The sequence below is a fragment of the Glycine soja genome, chromosome 7 (assembly GCF_004193775.1).
Source record: "Glycine soja cultivar W05 chromosome 7, ASM419377v2, whole genome shotgun sequence".
Classification (NCBI taxonomy): Eukaryota; Viridiplantae; Streptophyta; class Magnoliopsida; order Fabales; family Fabaceae; genus Glycine; species Glycine soja.
The window spans coordinates 39,366,392-39,387,711 of NC_041008.1; the positions used below are offsets into that span (position 1 = coordinate 39,366,392).

General features: G+C 33.9%; 1 protein-coding gene across 1 annotated transcript; it reads left to right on the top strand.

The window, feature by feature from the left end:
- The first annotated feature begins 11,573 nt into the window (after positions 1 to 11,573).
- On the top strand, positions 11,574 to 16,265 carry LOC114419596 (transcription factor VOZ1-like). Its single transcript, XM_028385312.1, has 5 exons — positions 11,574 to 11,821; positions 12,387 to 12,644; positions 12,842 to 12,991; positions 14,635 to 15,136; positions 15,268 to 16,265. Exons 2-5 carry the CDS (start codon positions 12,417 to 12,419, stop codon positions 15,819 to 15,821), a joined length of 1,434 nt encoding a protein of 477 aa, XP_028241113.1. The 5' UTR covers positions 11,574 to 11,821; positions 12,387 to 12,416; the 3' UTR covers positions 15,822 to 16,265.
- The last annotated feature ends 5,055 nt before the right edge of the window (positions 16,266 to 21,320 follow it).

The following is a 21,320-nucleotide window of genomic DNA, read 5'->3' on the forward strand; positions in this document are numbered from 1 at the left end:
TAATATATAGTTTGTTTTTGAAACTGGGGTTTGTGCGCGAAGGACTAGAGAAGTGAATGGGGGAATTTTAAGCGTTGATTTTTTAGGGAATGGACGGGTAAGATCTTTTCAAAGGAGTGGTAGTGCGCGGATCCGTGACGTGGCTGAGAGGAGTAGAGAATACAGGCTGGCCGTTGATTTAGTGATAATCGATGGTTAGAATTCAATTACGTAATGGGATGCGGATCGATGTATTCTAGCAGGGAAAACGAAAACAGAAAGAAAATTTGGGCGGGTTCTGAAAATGGGGCTCCATGTAAAGAGTACCAAACACTCCGACTTTGAGCCAATTTCGATGATTCGCCTGTTAATGGGATCCTGATCCATTCATAGGTCCAATAGTTATTAATAGTTATTAAAAACATATTGAATTTTTTAATTAAAATAGATCTTATAATGGTGTCAAAAATTATACTATTATTTGTTATTGTATATGATAAATTTATTAATTTTATAATACTTGTTATTTAAAAGAATTTACATTAAAATTAGTATATTAAATCAATTTTTTGATTTAATTTTTTAAATATAAACTTTGTATTATATATTTATAACAACATTTTTTCGAAATGTAGTGTTATTTTGATTAAATCCTCACTAGTTGGGGTAGGATATTGGTCGTCAAAATTCCAACCCTTTCCTCCTGATGTAGGCCCAAATGTTACTATATAAACGTCATACTCTCTTTTTTGAGTAAATAAAAATGGTCTAGGGCTCTAGGCGACATATGATGCGAATCCCTACTGAACATATGCGTAAATTCCCCCAAGGTAAGGACTGCCGCGAGGATTTAAAGCCAGAAATTATGTTTTTACTTTTAAATAAAAAAAAATTTATATATTGGGCATTTTTTTCTAATATTTGTGACCTTTTTCTAATAAATGGTGCCTATTTTGCTTAATGAAAATTAAATGCAAATATTATTTTCATTAATGATTCTAAAATTTGATCTTTAGTTGTTTTACTATTGGGTTGGTCCTTCCTAAGACAAGTGTCACCATTCAGTGAAAAAAAATTTCCTCTCAAATTTTGGATCTTCCTTGGCTCCACTGGTTCGGGAAGCGCAACTCCAAGGAGGTGACAATGTCTTCACGCATGCGCAACTCCGAAGGCAGAAGCAACAGTGCCAACATGAGTTTTGTTTATTTTTAAAAATTATTTTCTATTGTATTTAATTAAATTACTATTGAATGACGTGACAAAATGTAATTGGTTGTCAGGGTAAAATCCTTCTAGACTATCGAGGATGTACAAGCATTGTTCTTTTATTTTCACAACGTCATATCTATCAATTCAATCATAACCTTGTAGGAAATATTTAGCTTAAATTGATCATTTCCTTCTTATCCTAAAAATGCAAGGAAATTGAAATGAACCAATTCATGTGATGACAAGATAAGATATGAAGTTTGGGCTCACATTCGTTATTTGTCTTCTTTTTGTAAGTGTTTCACTTCTTTTACAACGCATTAATGATTCTTTAATTAGGGTCACATCCACATCAGGTGTTCAAGGAAAATTACGTTGTCGGGCTATAACAATTACAATCTACTGCATTTGGCTGTCTAGGAACAAGCTGATTTTTGAAGATTATCAATTTTCTGTAATAGAGATTATTAGCAAGATTAAATTTCTTATGTATAGACAAGCGCACATGTTGCATCTCTTTTAGCATCTGTATTTGGAGACTTTTGATTTTCTTTAAGGACTGGGTATGCCCCGTTTATTATTGTATTATTTTGAGTTTAATATAATTTATATTTTTTTAAAAAAAGATAAGATCTCGAGTTTTGTGACAGAATTCTAGGTATCCACCGCCAGGCATTTGATCCTCAATTTGCGGGCACTTATTTGTTGTTACACCACATCACCCGTTTTATGTCATCCTCTTGAGAAAATAGTGGATCATGGGTATCCATGTGACTGGTCTCAATGATAGACGATCTTAAACAAGGATTGCATCCATTAATCAACCTCCTTTAAAACTCTAACCATGAGCATCAAAACGGGAATATATGTTATAGATGGTAGTGGAAAGGGCACTTTATTCCTTCCTTACCCGGCTTATCTTTCACCTATTCATCTAATAGGACAATTTCATTTTTATTTATCATGTTTAGCACCCAAAAGGAATCGCCTTTTCTCTTCCTTTTGGTTCAACTCTGCATCGAGTTTTATACTTTGTTTGACTTTTTTTTCTTCCTTTGCCTCGTTGTTTGGTGGTTACCAAAGCCTGATAAATTTTGCTACGCAAATGAGAAATATCGGGAAAATTAAATTAAAGGGAAAATAAGAAGGAAAAAAAAAAAAAGACTTCTTCGTACTATTTGTTAAAGTAATTTGACCAAATCAACGATGAAGAAGAAACTTTTAACACTTTTATTCTTTCAACAATATACTACCTCCTCGGATCTCTATAATACCACTTCGGTCCTTGTATATGAGACTTTTTTTTAGTAATTTACATATCCCTTTTTATAATGCTTTTACCAAATTATTTCCTATTAGTTATTTTTAACAAAAAAAACTTCTTAATTACTTTATAATTTTTGTAGTCAGTAAATAATAATTGTTATAAATTAATAACACAAATTCAATTTCACGCTCGTAAAAATCGAAGATGATTAATACACTAATTATTTAAGTTAAGAAAATGAAATAAAAAGTCTATTTTTAAGAATAAATATTTAAAAAAATTATTCACAAATTTAATATTACTATTAATTTAATCAACAAACTTTTTTTTTACAGAATCAACAAACTTTCTTAATTCTAATAAAATAATATAACAGACAAAACATAGCTTAATAATGGATACCAATACACTAAAAATGAGTAATGATAGTTGGACATTAACATACTTATCACCGTAGCAGTCTTTAATTGATGATCATGCCAATACTAAATATGATTAATTAGTGATATTTTTTTAATATGATATAGGTACCAAGGAATCTCCGTCAAAATAATGTTTATATCCATACTTATAATAATAATACTCATTTGCTACACATCATTGAATGACACTTTCATTCCTGAATAATATTTTTTTAATGACTTAAACCATGCACAAAATTTCACCTGATACATAAAGTATACAACTAGTTAACGTGAATCGGTTTCTTTTATCTTAATTTGAGACTAAAAGGAGTACTTGTTAGTTTCCTAAAAACATAGTATCCTATTAGCGTATGACATGCATTGCCTAAATACATGCATATTTTAAATCGTGCCCAAAAGGGCCATTTCTATCAACCTCTATTTTACAGCGAATTGGTCTTATTTTGGATAACTGGGGTAGGCAATATGACCCCAAAATAAAAGAAAAAACGAGACAACCATCGGTGTTGACTATGAAGCACTGGAAAGCATCACAGGAAGTCAATTATATCCTAAAAATAGTTCAAAATATTTTGGAAAAGGGTGTATGTATGCATGCTTTCACATAAATCTTCGTCACTAACTGAAAAAGAGAAAAAACGGAAAAAATGAAGAAAGAAGAGTCACCCATTGAATTCCTTTTGTTGGAAAAATTATAATTATAGATTATAAATTTGTAACAAGCACACGAATGAGAAGACTAATTTGAAAAACCACTCTTGAATCTTGATGAAGTGTGTGGTCTATATTGGAAAAGTGAAAAGCACGAAGGCATTTAGGCTAGTTGTCAGACATTGACATTCTATTCTATTGTATAAAATAAAAAGATTGAATACTTTTTTTTACCATTTTATAAATATTATTTTGAGAGTCTGTTTAATTTATAAATAAAATTTTGATAAATTAAAAGAGATAGAAGAATGGCGATAGAAAATTAGAAGACAAATAGTAAAAATGAACACTCACAGCAAACATTTTCCAATAAATATTATTTTCTTAAAAAGTGAGTGAGTGCTTAATGGAAAAGAAAGTCATAGTCAATGAGAGTGTTATTTTTTTTATAAAAAAAAAACTGAAAATATAGTGATATTTTTTACAGTCTCGTGATTTAGTTTCACGAGATACACCAAAAAAAACACGAGAAAAATAACTTAATATATAAAAAATAACACACTTTTTAATTTTTAATTTTTTTTAAATAACTGCTTATGATATATTTGATTCCTTTCTAGATATATTTTGAAAACAATTATCTAAGAGTGAATTTTAATAAGTTCAGTATATAAATAAAAATTCGTTTTTGTATTTTGATAAATATATATATATATATATATATATATACATATACATACATATATATATATATATATATATATATATATATATATATATCATGAACCGTGTCTTAAATTTATGTAATTTTTTTAGACCACAAATATGTTTCACTCAAATCAGATACTGACAAAGTTTTCTTTGAGTATTAACACAATTGTATATTCTTCATAGATTTGAAATGGCTGGTTAACATCAAATAATCTCACGCCGTTGATCCATGCACATAAACTTATGTGAAATGTTAATAGTCCTATTATTAGTTAAAATTGATTAAAAATCATAATTTTATTTTAAATTTTAATAAGTGTCAACCAAATAAGAGTGTCTTGAAATAAATGTTGTAAAGAGTGTGTCGCTTATATATATATATGGTAGAACATGCTAGCTCTGTATGGTGCACAAAAAATAATAATCATTAGATTAATATCATTTCGTTATGGTGCACCCTCTCCATCTTATCAACACCACTCTTCTTCTCCCATCACTTTGCAACCATTGGTTCCAGCAAGTTAATTTGCACTCAATCGACGACTGTTGGTGGTGTGACAAGTGCTAGTACGCCCGCCGTAAGGGTCTAGCTAACTGTGGTATCGGCTTCAGTCGTAACGCCATCAGCGGCCGCAATGATCGTTGCTACGTCATATCTGACCCAAGTGACAACGACAGATGCAATGCCACAATTCATTACCATCACCTCTCTTTTTCTCTCTCTCACTTTTTCTTTCACATATGGGCAAATTGTCCAAAAGGGAACACTTTTACAAACTTATTCTTGAAATAGGATTGTTTTAAAACTAATTCTGCAATGGTGCTCTTTTTTCGTAACCAACATGCAAAAATCATGCAAACCGCCAGTCCCACTGGCGCATTCGCTGCAGATGTGACACATAGCACGCAAACCGCCAACTCGATTGGCGCCTTTGCTGCGGATGAGACACATGACATCTCGCCACTTCCACTGGCGACACAGCCAATGGTTGTCAACCCACTGGTTTGACTGACGACTTGAGGGCAGCGCAGGGTAGGGGTGCAGGAGCTCCAGGGGTAGGGGTGCAGGTGCAGGGAGCTGGGAGTTGCAGCCTTTGACTTGGGCTTCGGATATCGCCATCAATGTTGGCGATTTAAGCTTGGTGGATTATAAAATCCCCTTCAACGAGAGTGAAAGTGAGCTTTGAGCTTTGACGGAGAAAACTTTGTAGCGAGAACGAGAGCTTCATCTTTTTTTCCTTTGTGTTCTTCCATTTTATCAAAACCTTAGTAAGTTATTTATTTAATATTTTGTGTCTTTTATTTATTTAGATGTGTCTGTTAAATTAATTTTGTATAGTTTAGTTTTAGTTCTTATATATAATGAAATAGTTTTAGATACTGTAACTTATTAATTTTGTATAGTTTAATTTTAGTTCTTATTAATTAGTTTGTTATTGTATAGTTTAGATTTAGTTTAAATTTTATATATTACGTTAGTTTTAGTTATTGTAAGTTATTAGTATATTAATTAGTTAGAATGTTAATATTTGGCTTAAGACATTCAAAAGGGTCCGTGTCGTTTTGACTTGTGAATGTTTCATGTTACCTTCACTTTTTTTTGTAATTATTATTATTATTCAATCTCGTTTAAAATTTTTAGAAGCTGGTCAAAATTTAGGATTCAAAGTCCCCTTTGCCCCATCATTATTGGCTGTGTTATTGAATCTAGGATTCAATCTCATGTTATTATTATTATCTTTGAATTATTTTACTTTTCCAAAGTCCCATTTTCAACCAATTGTTATGTTTCTATTTGTCTTAAAGACGATGACCATATAGTATAATAGTACTTTTAAATCAAGCGAATTTGTAGTGTCAGGGTGATGTTTAGATGTTCTTGTGGCTGAAATTTATCTTGAACATGTAAATTTTTTAGTATAGTGGACTTCTTATTAGAGAAAGTATTAAACTCAAATTGAAATTCTTTTAAACTTTTTTTTTCCGTGCAAGCCATGCTTGATGAGTGATAAAAATTAGAAAATGACGAGGTCATCCAAGTAATAATAATTGCTTTTTAAAGAAATATTGGATTTTCTTATCTAGTAAATTCCATAAATTTATATAAAATATTACTTGATAACTAATTATTGTCAGTAAGTTATTTTAGACTGTCAAAAGTCAAAACTCAATCTAATTTATATTTTTCTAGAACATTTGTTATGAATTCAAGATAATCTCAGCCTAGTTTTTTCAGATCAAAGAGAAAAGGCTTTGGGGAAATTCTAACCACTTTTATTGTTTTTCTTTTGAAGTTCCAAATGATTCATCTTGAGTCTTGACATAATTAAACGTGTACCATTATTTAATTTCGAGCATATACCCAAATTAAACTTTAGTTTTCAGTTTTTGTTATTGGAGAAGTTCCTAGTTTTCAATTTTCCTTTTAATGTTAAAAAATTGTTTGAACTGCTATTGAGAAAAATGAAACAAAAACACACTATATAACATATGGAGGAGAATATGTATCTGTTAGAGTCGCATCATTGATCTTTATGATTTTTTATTATTTCAGGAGGTGGCAAGGCTTAGATTTTTATTTTGATACTAACAGTTAATATACCAAAATATGATGTGTCACTCAGTCAAAATTGCTATCAATTTCTTGTTTGATTCTTTTATCTTATTTACGAAATTGCATTGTTTTATTGCCAATGATCTAAAGGGCCAACACTCTAAATGGTTAGCACTTTTAAGAATAACTTGACAGGTTCTTCTTGAAGTGTTATTATATTTATTTTTCTTTGGTTCAACACATGTGCTTTTTTTGTTATTATTAATTCATGAATATCTTAGTTTCCTACTTTGTCAAGGATATTATGGATTAAGAAATAAAATGAGATCGATCTGCCCTTGAAAATATCCTTGTTTCGTCATAGATAGAGTACAATTATCAAACCATTTTCTAGGCAATTGATTGATCCATATAAGGATTTTTTTCAGTTCCCATTCCTTGTAACAATACTAATGCCTTTGATTGAAGCTAGAAGCAAATTCCATTACACTTTTGTATTTATATTCAAGAATGCATTTTTGACATTTGGTTGTTGTATTGACCAATCTAAGTTTTCAGCTACTGAGAATAGGACTTCAACAAGATTAAGCTTAGCCATTGGTGTATATGTATATACTTGACTGCAAACTTCTATTTGCTTGTACAATCTTTTTTCCTTGGGGCAAGTCAACTACATCCAAATATGATTTTTGTGCAGACCTTAATATCTTCGTCTAACTAAGGTATTTAAGGCACCATTGTTATTTCTTTTTGAAAATTTCTATGCTATACACTCATGAGGTGAAGGCAAGAAAATTGAACATGTTGTATTACTTGTGTTGTTTTAAAATATTCAATGGGTTTTGAAAAGAATCTTCACTATTGGAGTTCTTTATGCTTGGCTTCTTATTCTATCACTAAGTTTCCTATCACCTTTATGCAGAATTCTACTCATAATGTCTATCATGCAAAAAATCAACAATTTCATGCAGAATTATGCATGAAATTATATAATTTACCTTTATGCAGAAAACCAACAATTTCTTAATTGTTTCATTAATCATTAACAACTTAGTATACTTAATCTGTTGAAAATTTTTATCTTCCCTTTTCTTGTTAGTGGTAGTTAGATTTTTTCATTCCTGATTTTTTAAGTGTAATTTGGTCTATTTTCATATTTGTTATATAATTATACTTTTTCATTCCATTTCACTCTATCAAACATAAATATTTGCATTCTCTATTAAAAATCAAGTTATTTTTTTCTTTGAATATCATGTATGATGATATGATCACTAACTAATGAAGTCAATGTTTGCAATTAGACTTAAGCATGTCATCTACTGAAGTCCCATCATCTCAAGAAGCATCCACTTCAAATACTTCTCAAAATGTTAGAGGGAAAATTGGTCCAGCATGGGGACATTGTAAACAAATTGATGAGGATGCTACAAAAGTGACAATGATGTGTATTTGTTGTAATAAACGAATTAAGGGAGGTGGTATTAACATGTTTAAGGCTCACTTGGCTGGACAAAAAGGCCAAGTAGAGGCTTGCAAGAAGGTTCATGCCGATGTCCAACATGAAATGAAGCAACTACTTGAACATATTGAAAAAAACAAGAAAAGAAAAGTACAACAAGAACAATCTAACAAAAGTAATACATTTGAAATGGATGAAAACCCTATGAGAATAGTTGAGGAATTAAGAGGAACTCCAAAACCAATTTCTTCCAAGTCTTAAAAGGGGAAGAACACTCTTTATGCAAATGACTATTTCATGCCTAAAACAACTCCTAGAGCTCAACCTAGTTTGAAAAGTGTCTTGCAAAATAAGCAAATTGTAGAAAAGTGTGACAAAGTCATTGCAAAATGGATGATAGATGCTTCAGTTCCATTTAATGCAATTAACTCAACATATTATCAACCTATGATTGATGCTATTAGTAGCATGAGTCCAAGGTATAAAGTCCCAAATTTTTTAGAATTCGTGATCCTTTGTTAAATATGTGGGTTGATGAAGTGAGGAAGCTTGTTGAAAGTTACAAAGAAGTTTGGATGGAAATTGGATGTACTTTGATGGTTGATGGGTGGATTGACTGCTCTAGAAGAACTGTCATTAATTTTCTTGTTTATTGTCCTAAAGGGACTATTTTCTTAAGGTATGTTGATGCTTCCTATGCTTCTAAAACTGTTGAAATGTTGTTTAAGATTTTCAAGGAGATGGTGTTAAATGTTGGAGCAGAAAATGTTGTTCACATTGTGATCGATGGTGCTATAAATTATGTTGCTACTGGTAGGTTATTGGAAAAAGAGTTTCCTAAAATATATTGGTCTGCTTGTGCTGCTCACTACATTAATTTGATATTGCAAGACTTTGGGAAATTTGAGGAAGTAAGTGAGATTGTTTCACATGCCTCAAAAATTACTAAGTACATATATAATCATTGTTATGTATTATTCTTGATGAGACAACATACAAGTGAAAGAGATATACTCCGTCCAACTCCAACTCGGTTTCCAACTAATTTCATTGCCTTGCAAAGCATATTGGACCAAAAGGATGCATTAAGAGCCATAGTGACATTTAGGGATTGGATAGGCTCAACTTATGCCAAAGACTCCAAGGCTAAAAAAAATTGTGGAACAAATATTGGACTCTGCTTTTGGAAATAGTATGCTAATATAGTGAAGCTTACAGAGCCATTAGTTTGTGTGTTACGTATTGTTGACCATGAAGATAAACCTGTCATGGGTTTTCTTTACCAGGCTATGTATAAGGCCAAATAGGAGATGGTTAGAAGGTTTCAGAGGAATAAAAAGAAAGTGGAGCCTTATTTGGAGGTCCTTGATAGGCGTTGGGATTCACAGCTTCGCAAAAATCTACATGCAGCTGGTTATTGGTTAAATCTGACTTGTAGATTCAATGCTGAAGAATTTGAGAAACATATGAACACACAATCTGGCATTTTGGAACTCATTGATAGGTACACACACGGAGATCTTGAGTTCCAAGATAGATTAAATGAAGACATGAAAATATATAAAAATTCTGAAGGAGATTTTGCAAAACGAGCTGCAATACGTGAACATAATACAATCATGCTAGGTAAATTTATTGTTTGATACTCTGATGACATTATTGATTTGTGATTTATTTTAGCGAGTCATAATATATTTATTACATTTGATTTATTTCTTTATATGTTTTATTCTAGATCAATGGTTGGATTGTTATTGATGTAGTACTCCACAATTACAAAAATTGACTATTCATGTTTTAAGCCAAACTTGTAGTGCTTCGGGTTGTGAAAAAAATTGGAGTATATTTGAACACATCCATTCAAAAAGAAGGAATATGCTTGAGCATCAAAAGCTTAATGACCTTGTTTATGCTTGTTATAACTTAAGGTTACAACAAAGGTATTATTATATTGATTATGCTTTGATTGTTTACCTATTTTGCCTGGATTTTTTTTATTGTTGATATATAAGCATTTTGATCAATTTAGGAATCGAGTAAGAAAACAAAATTATGACCCAATCAATTTGGAAACCTTGATGACCATTCTAATTGAGTGTTGGAGGAGTCACCACCATTCTTAACTCGTGAAGAGGTGGAGGATTTACCTAATGATCTTGCAAACATGTTCATTCAATCAATTTCAAATGATATTGGTATGTTTCTTAATAACATTAGTATTTATTAGGTATCACTTATATACTTATGTTAATTGCTCATTTGAATCTATATTGATGTTGTCATAGATAAATTAAATCTAGATGAATATGAGGATGGTGATGTGTCACAACCACCAGACAACACCATGGAAGATGTTAATCCAAATGAAAACAATATTGACGAAGAGTCTCATTCTTTTGATGAAGAATGATTACCTGAAGATGATCCAATATTGACTCCTTGGATATAAATTATGGATGTTATCATGTTGATGTTATTTGTGTTTTCATTTCAAAACTTACATGGACTTGTATAATTGTTTTATTGAATTATTATTTGTGAACTTGTGTTATCAACTTTAATACTTCAATTGTTATTTTAGATTTTGGAGTATAAATGAATTTTTCTTAATCAAATAAAGTCAGTTATATACTTATATATATAATAAATATATATGTAATTTTAAAATTTTTAATATATACTGGGTTAAACCGGACCAATTCCTAATCCACCGATTGGATCACTAACCCACTATCTTAACCGGATCAATAATCAGACCGTATCTTACAACCATAATTGAAATAATCTAATTTTGAGAATTATACCAAACATATTCTTATTATAATTATTTTAAAAGTCATATTAATAAGTAATTCTGAATTATATTCTTTTAATATTTTTTTCATTTTTCTATCTGTCCATTTTTTCTTAAAAAATTATATTTATTCGACTATTTAAAAATTCAAAGTCTTTTTAACCCTCGTATGCACTGAATTCATAAATATTTTGCATGTTTATAATAATTAAGAAACAAATAGTGAAAGCCTTCTTAGAAAATTAAAATTAAATTAATACAAATAATAATACTCGCAGCATTAGTTATTGTTTTTTAATTTTGTACTATCTTTTTAAAATATAAAACATTTATTACATTTTTTGAAAGTCATTTATTACATTTTAATAATATACTATTTATGATATTTATGGGTGGGATTCTATATTTTATTTCTATATTATGGTAGTAGAAATGTGGAATACTAATTTAATTAATATTTTTATCCAGTGACGCACATTTATCCTTCACTGTAAGTCTGTAACACCCTTTCCTTTTCATTTATTGCCTCAGGAGTGTGAGCAAACGAGGCAGAGAAAGGCACCGCAACACAAAAGCAACCAATTCGCTCTCTCTCTCTGATTTCCTATTCCTTTATATCAGTTTCCTCACCTTCTCACTTTTTGAACGAGACACAGTGAGGAAACTGAACCCTTTTGTTTGTTTTTTCAGCTGAAAATTCAGACCAATATATATTTTGAGTATTTTTTTTCCTTTGATTTCGTGGAAAGTTATTATCACAGAATCTGAGGTAACCTTCGATCCTCTGTTCTTAGTCCTATGCAAATTAAAAAAAAATCACCTTTCAATCGATCCACAACATCTTTCTTTGCTGTTTTGCGATTTTTTCATCCAATTCGCGTTTTGGGTTTTCGATCATTTACCGAGTATTGACTTGGGTCGGTTCTGCTGCCTCGAACTGGTTTTATCATTTTTTTCGGAATCGGGCTTATTATGACGCTTAACTTTGTCTGTTTGTTCTTTGATTTGTTTTTGAGGTTTTGGGTTTATTTTAAATAATTTGATTGTTTCGATCTATGTTTAGGGTTTGTTTATTTTTCATCAGGAAATGGTTTCATTGGGGGGTTAATTAGTTGAAAATGGGGCGAATCTTTTCATGCAATTTGAATTTGACCTAATTCTCACGTGGGGTTGTCGGATTCTTTGTGTTTGAATATATGGTCTTTAGGGTGTGATGCTGGAATATGCTTTCTGATCATGATAACGTTGCCTGCAAGTTGTGTTCGTTTTTTTTGGGGTTTCTCTCTCTATTTTGTGGTGGACTGAAACTCTGTTTGTGATATTTGTGAGTGTAGGGTTTTGTAGACAGAACTTCAGGTTTAACAATGAAGAAGGTTCCCAAGAACAGCTGCAAGTCTGCATCACACAGGCTCTTTAAGGACAAGGCAAAGAACCGTGTGGATGACTTGCAGCTGATGTTCCTGGATCTGCAGTTTGCTAGGAAGGAGAGCCGCACGGTTGATGCCGTGGTGCTTGAGGAGCAAGTCCATCAAATGCTTCGCGAGTGGAAGGCCGAGCTCAATGAGCCCTCGCCTGCTTCTTCGTTGCAGCAAGTAAGATCATGTTCATTGTGATAACATTTTTGCTGAAAGTCTGAAACTATTGAACTTTGTTTGAGAATTGAGATATCTATCATGGTTGCCTGTTTCTAACTCGTACTTTCCAATTGTGATGGACATGTGCAAATTTGAATGGCAGTTTTAGTGGTAAAGCTGTGATTGTGAACTGTTATGTTTATGGGTTAATATAGGGTGGCAGTCTTGGGTCATTCTCCACCGATATCTGTCGGCTTTTGCAGCTTTGTGAGGAGGAAGATGATGCCTCTAGTCCATTAGCTGCTCCTAAGCCTGAACCTAATGATCAGACTCTGCAGGCTGGGGGTAAGGTCATGTTCCAAGAGGTTAGTGTTTTTTACCTTTTTGTGGATAAATCATCTATTTTTTGTGATAATCATTTTTGCAGGTCTGTGTGGATAAATTGGTTTTGGAAGTTTCTGTGTTTTTATTCAGATTATTACTTTAACTTAATATATAAATCACAGATGCTTCTGAAATGTTTGATACGCTAATGGAAGCTGAAAAATATTATCCTGTGACTTTTTGTCTTTCGAATTCAGACCCGTGGAGATGTGATAGATTTTATTTATTATTTTTTTCACTGAACATGAAGTGGGGTTGTTTTAGTCCTGGCATTCAGAGTGTACCAAACTAAGTCCATCTTTCTATGTTATATTTGGATTGAATAATATATATGTGTGTGTGTGTGTGTTTATTTTTCTTTTTTAATTTGATATCTTGTTTCTCCTTTCTTGTTAATTTAATTTCGCCTATTATTTTATATAGAAGTCACATGATTGATACATTCAAACAGAAATACACAATGCAAAACATGACAATATGGGGAGAGGGTTTAAAGGAGACAAGAGGAATTATATTAGAAAGGGAGATGAGGAGTAAATTAGACACTAGTCACTGAGCAGGGATACAGGTGTCCAATATCTTGTCATCATTATTTCACAATATACCTTTATGGTATGTTGGTGTTCACACAACTTTTTCTTGGCTATCCTTAACATTCTGATTGGAGTTGTATGAGTTGCAAATTGATTCATGCAATTTTCTGTTAATCTTCACCCAATTGATATGGATCATATGGAGTATCTTCTTGTTGTGGGATTGCACACTAAATTGATGTAATAATGACAGAATTGCATGAATCTCAATTCTTCTGCAATTTTGTTGGTACAAATCTTCAAAGGGTAGTGGGCCAAACAGCCACTGTGGTGATGATTGGGTGTGGACAAAATTGTCAGTGACACACCTCAGATTTTTGGATCCAAGATGGACAGTGATAGAAAAGAGATCAGAAGATACAGCTGAAAAAAAAATAGGGATTTCTTGCTAGCTTTTGTTTTAGAAGTTAATTAGAGAAGAGCATGGAGAAACCTAATAAATAATGTGCATAAAAATAAGGAAATTATTTGTTTCCAGACTTATTTTATAGTTTTAGTATGTAAAAAATATATAGAATTTTAACGACTGATCTTCAATCTTATAATTGATGATTCTTTTTGATTCGCAATTCAGAAAATAGATCTAATTCGTGAGATGATCATCACTGATCCTTAATGCCTTACACATGGTAATCCCAACCCTTCATATATTGCTGGGTGAAAATTGAGCTGTTAATTCCAATTAATTTGTATCTACTAAGCACTTACTTGAAAGTGACAAAATTGGATCCAGCCCTTAATGGAGTTCTTTCATTCAAATTTGTTCTTTGTTTTACCTATTAACCAACATTGAACCTTTAAACCTTGTTTCAGTTTATAGACTCAGAAATAAATAAATAAATAAGGGTCTGATGGTTAAGTCATTCTTTAGAGTTTATGCTTGTTTGCTTTTAAAGATTGACATATTTCTCCAAAGGGCAGTATCTGCTTTTACACATTGTACTTTTATCCAGTATTGCAATACTGGTTGGGTTTCAATATTGGATTTCATCTTAGATTGTAATAAGTTTCCTGGTTTAACTGTAAATCAGGGCCAACAGCAACATTATTTCCCATTGGTTGATGAGTGCAAACACTCCACCTCAAGTGTTCAAAATGTGGCAGCTAACAACCCAGATGGACATGCTTTAGAATATCATCAGTTTGATTTACATCAGGACTATGATCATGGCTTGTATACTGGTTTTAATGGTACAGGTTATTGTGAGGAGGATGCGATTCCTCATATATCTAGCTACCTACCAAGTATCTGCCCTCCTCCTTCTGCTTTCTTAGGCCCAAAATGTGCACTTTGGGACTGTCCAAGGCCTGCGCAAGGGTTGGACTGGTGCCAAGACTATTGCAGTAGCTTTCATGCTGCCCTAGCTTTGAATGAAGGGCCACCAGGCATGGCCCCTGTTCTACGACCTGGGGGCATTGGTTTGAAGGATAATTTACTTTTTGCTGCTCTTAGTGCAAAGGCACAAGGAAAGGATGTTGGCATCCCAGAATGTGAGGGAGCTGCAACTGCAAAGTCTCCATGGAACGCACCTGGTACTTCTGATCTTTTAGTCTCTTTACTTTGGTGGATGTGTTAAGGATATTATTTTAGAAAAGTTGTGCCTGCTACAAGGGTTGACAAAACTGTCTTTCTTGAATTAATTCACTTCTTTTTTTGATTGCAGAGCTCTTTGATCTGTCTGTTCTTGAGGGCGAGACTATTAGGGAGTGGCTCTTCTTCGATAAGCCTCGAAGAGCATTTGAGAGTGGAAACAGAAAGCAAAGGTCATTGCCAGATTATAGTGGACGTGGTTGGCATGAATCCAGAAAGCAAGTGATGAATGAATTTGGAGGGCTGAAGAGGTCCTATTATATGGATCCACAGCCACTGAACCATTTTGAGTGGCACCTTTATGAGTATGAGATTAGCAAGTGTGATGCATGTGCCTTGTACCGATTGGAACTGAAGCTAGTTGATGGTAAGAAGAACTCCAAGACAAAGGCAGCAAATGATTCAGTTGCTGATCTGCAGAAGCAGATGGGAAGGCTCTCTGCTGAGTTTCCACATGACAACAAAAGGGCTGCCAAAGGCAGAGCCAAAATTAATGCCAAAGTTGGCATAGGTGGTGTCTATCCAGCTTCACACAGAGTGACTCCACTGAATGGAACATACGAGTATGGGTTAGCTGCACCATATGACTATCTTGTCGACAACATGGGTGACTACTATGGGACATGATCTGCAAGATGCTCTGCATTCAACTTGGCTATACACTATTTTGTGCTGGTTTTCTATTTTGCCCGTCTCAATGCTCTTTTTTTTCCCTCCTTTTTTCAAGTTACAAGAAATCAAGGTCATTTTTTGCCTTGTCAAGATATTTTGTGAATAGCTCATTCTCACTGGAGTGCAGCATTAAGAAGCTGCTGGATGCTGAATTCTAACTGCAAAATTTGGTGTATAGTATATGATGAGCAATTTGGTGAATGCTAGAATCTCATTAGCATCACCTGAATTGACCTATCGTTTAGGCTAAAAAGTTGCTGTGATTCAGCTGACTCTAATTTCCAAATCATGCTAATGTAAGTTGATTACAGTATTTTATGGTATTAGCTGCTGGACATACCTTCGAAGGTACATTATATTGGCTCAGTAATAAAATTGGTTTAGTTCCCGTTTGAGTCATTTTTCTATAACTAAGTAAAAGGAAACTTTGAATGATTTACCTTATTGGATGGCAATATTTGTCGTCTTATTTGAGGATTGAGATGGTTTGATTTTCAGGGTATCTATGATGATAGTTGTTTATTGAGTTGTTTAAGAGCTTATTCAGTGGGTCTTACACTTCACAGACTTAAGAATTTTTATTATGAGGAGTGCTAGCAACACATATTTTGATACATTTCTCCATATATACTTTCTTATTGTTTAAAATGTATTGAAAACTAAAAAATCAGGATAAACTATAGAATCATTAAATAAGATATGAGATTTATTGAAATTAGTGATTTTTAATAAATTTTAATTAATAAAAGGTATATTCAAAAGAATGTGTTAGAAAGTGGGATCTTAACATTTATCTTTTTATTATTTTGTCTGCAATATGGAAAACATTAAATGAGTTTTTTAAATGGATTTGGAGAATATATTTAAAATTGGTTAAAATTTTTTTATACAAAGTTATGTCGTGTATCCTAATAGTAATTTTTCTGAGGTAACATTGTTAACATTGGTTAACCTCAAGCAATTCTTGTTAGCAACATTGTTAGAGATGATTTTAGTGAAATTATGCAATTGCGGACGATTACATCAGAACCAAAGTTTTTATGAAAAGTTTCTTGTTATAAGTACATGGGTAATGCTAGACAAATCTTTTGACTTTAATTTGACCAATAGTTGTAATTGTGGTTGTAAAACTTGGAAGTTAACTCTTTAAGCTAGTAAACTCGTTAGTTTACTAGCATGTCAAAACGGGTTAACTTGCAAGGAAATTCAGTTTTTAACGAACTAGGCTGACTTAGGTAGATTAGCTAAATTGCAAGACAACTTTACCCAGTGAGATGTCCCTCCACGACTATGCTAGGGTTCCTCTCTTCCTTTTGCGCAGCAAGGCTTTAGAGCTTTAATAGCTACAGTTTTGTGTGGATTTTCACCCCAAGGCCTTGTACGGAGGAGGAGGATTGGCTTCTTCAATTCCCTGTGGAGGGGTACCTAGAGGAAGAAGAAGGGAGTAGTGAAGCATGGTTGGTTGGAAAGCTTTTGACACAGGGCTCCTTTAATAGCAAAGCGTTCATGAGTACCATGACACAAATTTGGAAGGTCAGGAAGGGAATGGAGATTCGTGAGGTTGGGAAGAACATGTTCACTTTCTGTTTTTTGGAGAGACGAGATAAAGACCAGATCCTCAGAGGTTACCAGTGGAGCTTTGAGTGGAAACTGATTGTGCTCAACGAGTTGGAAAAGGAAGTCAATCCGAAAGAGGTTAGTCTAACTCATAGTCTATTCTGGATTTAGATCCATGAACTGCCGTTGGGGATTCCAAATAGAGAAGATGGCATGGCGATTGGGCTACTCCATTGGAAAATTCATTATGTGGGATAAAGGGGAAGATAGCAGAAGGGGCCTGTGTTTGAGACTTAGGGTGCAGATTGACATAACGAAACCCCTCAGATGAAGCATGATGATTCAGGTGGGTGATTAAGGGGCTCGTAGAATATTCCTGAAATATGACAGATTGGGGAATTTGTGCTTCATGTGTGGATGTCTTGACTACACTCTCAGAGATTGTGATAAAAAGGAAGGGGATGATGATGATGATGACATTGAGTGGCTACAATATGGAGCATGGCTGGGGCATCCCCAATCAATCCAAATACTATTGCGGACAGAAAACAAGAAGTGGCTTATGGGAGGGCACGACAAAAACTTGTGCAAGAGAATGCGCAAGAGAGTCCATCAATAGTGCAAAATCAAGAAAAGATCAAGCTGTCAAAAACAGGAGAGGGAGGAATAGAAGGAACATCATTAGATTCGGTCTTGGATGTGGTTCAATTCTCGGAAGGATGCAATATGGACAGAAGTGTACATCGCAAGGGGAAAGGAACACTCCAACTGATAGCACGGAAATTAACCCCCTGAAGAACCTGAAAAACACAAGTGAACAATCAGAAGTACAGAACCTAGCATCACAAAAGCAAAAAGTTGATGAGTGCCCTACAGAGCAGATAATCAGCACCCCAACCAAGGAGTTTTGGCAACCTGATCATCCAAACAGCCCAGAAAATAGCAGAATGGGATGAAGAAAATGGAAGAGGGCAGCAAGGCAACAATCTAACAAAGAAACTCAAACAATAGTCATTGGAAAGAAAAAAAAAGGAATTAGGGAGGATGAAGGACATGCAGACATGGAGATTGAGGAGCAAAGAGCCCAAAAGAAGTTTTTCTTAGATTCAACGATGGAGGCTGGTGATCAGCCCCGCCGATCACAATGAAAATCATAAGCTGGGAACCCACGAGCAGTCAGAGCTTTCAGAAAGCTCCTAAACATGGTTCTGTTGATGGAAACTAAAAGAGGAATGTTGAATTGAATTGTTTGAAAGGAATGGCAGGTCTAGAATGTTGTTTTGGGGTGAACTGTATTGGCAATGGCAGAGAGAGGTTTGGGGGTTTGGCAATGCTCTGGAAGAGACATGTGAATGCTGAATGTCAGTCATGGTCTTTAAATCATATTTCGTTTTAGCAGAAAGACTTGGGGAGGGGGGAAGATTTCAGAACCACTCTTATCTATGGATTCCCGGAAGCCCAGAACAAGCATAGAACTTGGGAATTGTTAAACCAACAGAAGCCTCACAGTGATTTTCCAAGGATGTGTGCATTGGTGATTTCAATTCCATCTTAAACCCGGAAGACAAGCAAAGGGGGATGTCCTGCAAATCTGAAAAGCATTGACCAATTCAAAAAATTTGTTGAGTCAAATGCTCTTGCTGATTTGGGATTTGAAGGTTATTGCTTCACTTGGTCAAACAAGAGACAATTTCCCAACACTGGAGGAACAACTAGATAGAGTGTTGGCTAATGTTCCTTGGATGAGGAATTGGCATAAGTCTACAGATTTGACCAGGTATATGTCTGATCATAATTCGATTGTGCTGCAATTTTGCAAACATGGCAGCTGGAATAATTCAAACAGGAGGAAGGAGAAAGGATACAAATTTGAAAAAATCTGATTGAATGATGTAGAAGGTTGTGAGAAAGTCTTGAAGGGATTGTGGATCAGAGGTGCATCAGCTCTAGACAACCTTGAAACTACAAATTCAAATATGCTTGACTTGGGTTCTGCTTATTTTGGTCATATCCACACAAAAAATAGAGAGCTGAAAAACAGATTAAAAATACTTCAGAGCCAAAAATAGACAGGTCATTGCTTCCACTAAAGTTGTCGAGGAGAGCTTGGATTCACTTCTTAAGCAAGAGGAGGAGTATTGGCAGCAAAGATCAAGAGCAATTTGGTTCAAGGAAAGGGACAAAAATACAGAGTTCTTTCATAGGAAAACTTTACAGAGGTAATGTTTGCTTTAAGCCAGATCAGATTGAAGACATCTTGATTAAGTTCTATGAAGATCTGTTTCAGACTTTTGCTCCTCAGAATTGACCAAGACATGGCCTCCTTCCTTGCTGCCCCATTTATCAAGGAAGCTCTTTTCCAGATGCGCCCTCTAAATGCTCCGGGACCGGATGGGAACCTGACTTTATTCTACCAGAAGTTTTGGAGCATTGTTGGTGAAGATGTGACTACTCTGGTTTTGCAGATCTTGAATTAGGAAGCTGATCCCACTGACTTCAATAAATTTTTGTTGGTTCTAATTCCGAAGGTAAAAAACCCCTCTCCACGCTAGTGAATTTGGTAGTGTCACGAGCTGCTGCATTGCATATCCATACATCTTTCAAGCTAATCATGGCTGGACTCCTCCTTCTCCAGGTAATATCAAAGCTAATTTTGATGCCTCTATTCAATTTGGAAAATATTGTATCATTGAAGGTATTCAGGGTATGATGTAGAAGTGTCTGCATAGGTTGCCCTACCAAGACTCCTTCTTGTCTTTCATTCTAAAACCTTATTCACTTAACATGATTTTCTTTTCATTTCTAGTCGGTGTGTCCCCACATGTCAACCTTGTGTAATTTACTTAAGTTTTTTTTTGTGGTTTTGGTACATCCCGGTGTATCCGACTTGGAGCTTTACCCGATCTGTCTGTTACCAAACAAGCATTGCATAATGAACCAATGTAGTACATGCAGTCCATATGTGAACCAATGTGATATTAACTTATAGCTAATTCACATAAATTATACTTGACCATGTCTCATGTTATCGATTCTTGTTCTGAAACCAATAACATTAGCATGAGGAGAGTTCCAACAAAATGTGATCCACCCCCGCTTCACCTAAGTACTAGTGGATCCATTGGTTGTTTTTTGCATTGTGGTGCAATGAATGGAATATGATACCATCCAAGGATTGTAATAATGATGTATACCTACTCATGCATTTTAACATCCTCTTTTGTTACCCAACACATTTCTCTATAGAGTGTAGCTAAACAAGAGGATCCCCAACTGTATCTACCTGCACACCTAAGATTTGTTAACAAAGTTAAATACATTAGATGAACTTTGTTACTTGTTTTATCAGACATCAATATTCCCCAAATGAATTCAAGAATGTATGCTCTATAATGAACTTCTAATTGTTGTATCTTGGTTGTTGTGGCAAAGGTGGCATATTGTCACGCAACCATTTTAGTTTGATTGCCGACCCTACTATTACATCGTGTTTTGGTGGAACAACACCTAGATAAGTATGACACATGTTTTACCAATCAAAATAAGTTGGTTTCGTCATTGATTTTTCATCTATACATAATCCTAGTTGAAGTGCCACGTCTTATAACGTTATTGTACATTCTCTCACTAGAAGATGAAAAATGTGTTTCAGGTCTCCATTTTTTCAACGAGTCCGATTACAAAATGGTGATCAATCTTGAAGTATTTGAGCTTTGCTACTTGAGCAAAGCTAGCTTCCTCTAGCAGTGGTTCTATTAGAGGATTCGACGCAAGTATTGAATGACAATATGAAACAATGACATTTTGTGCATTACATTGTTGATGAAAACATTAAACAATAATTTTTAGCAACAATATTATGTTTTAAAATTATATAAACATACATAATGAAAACAA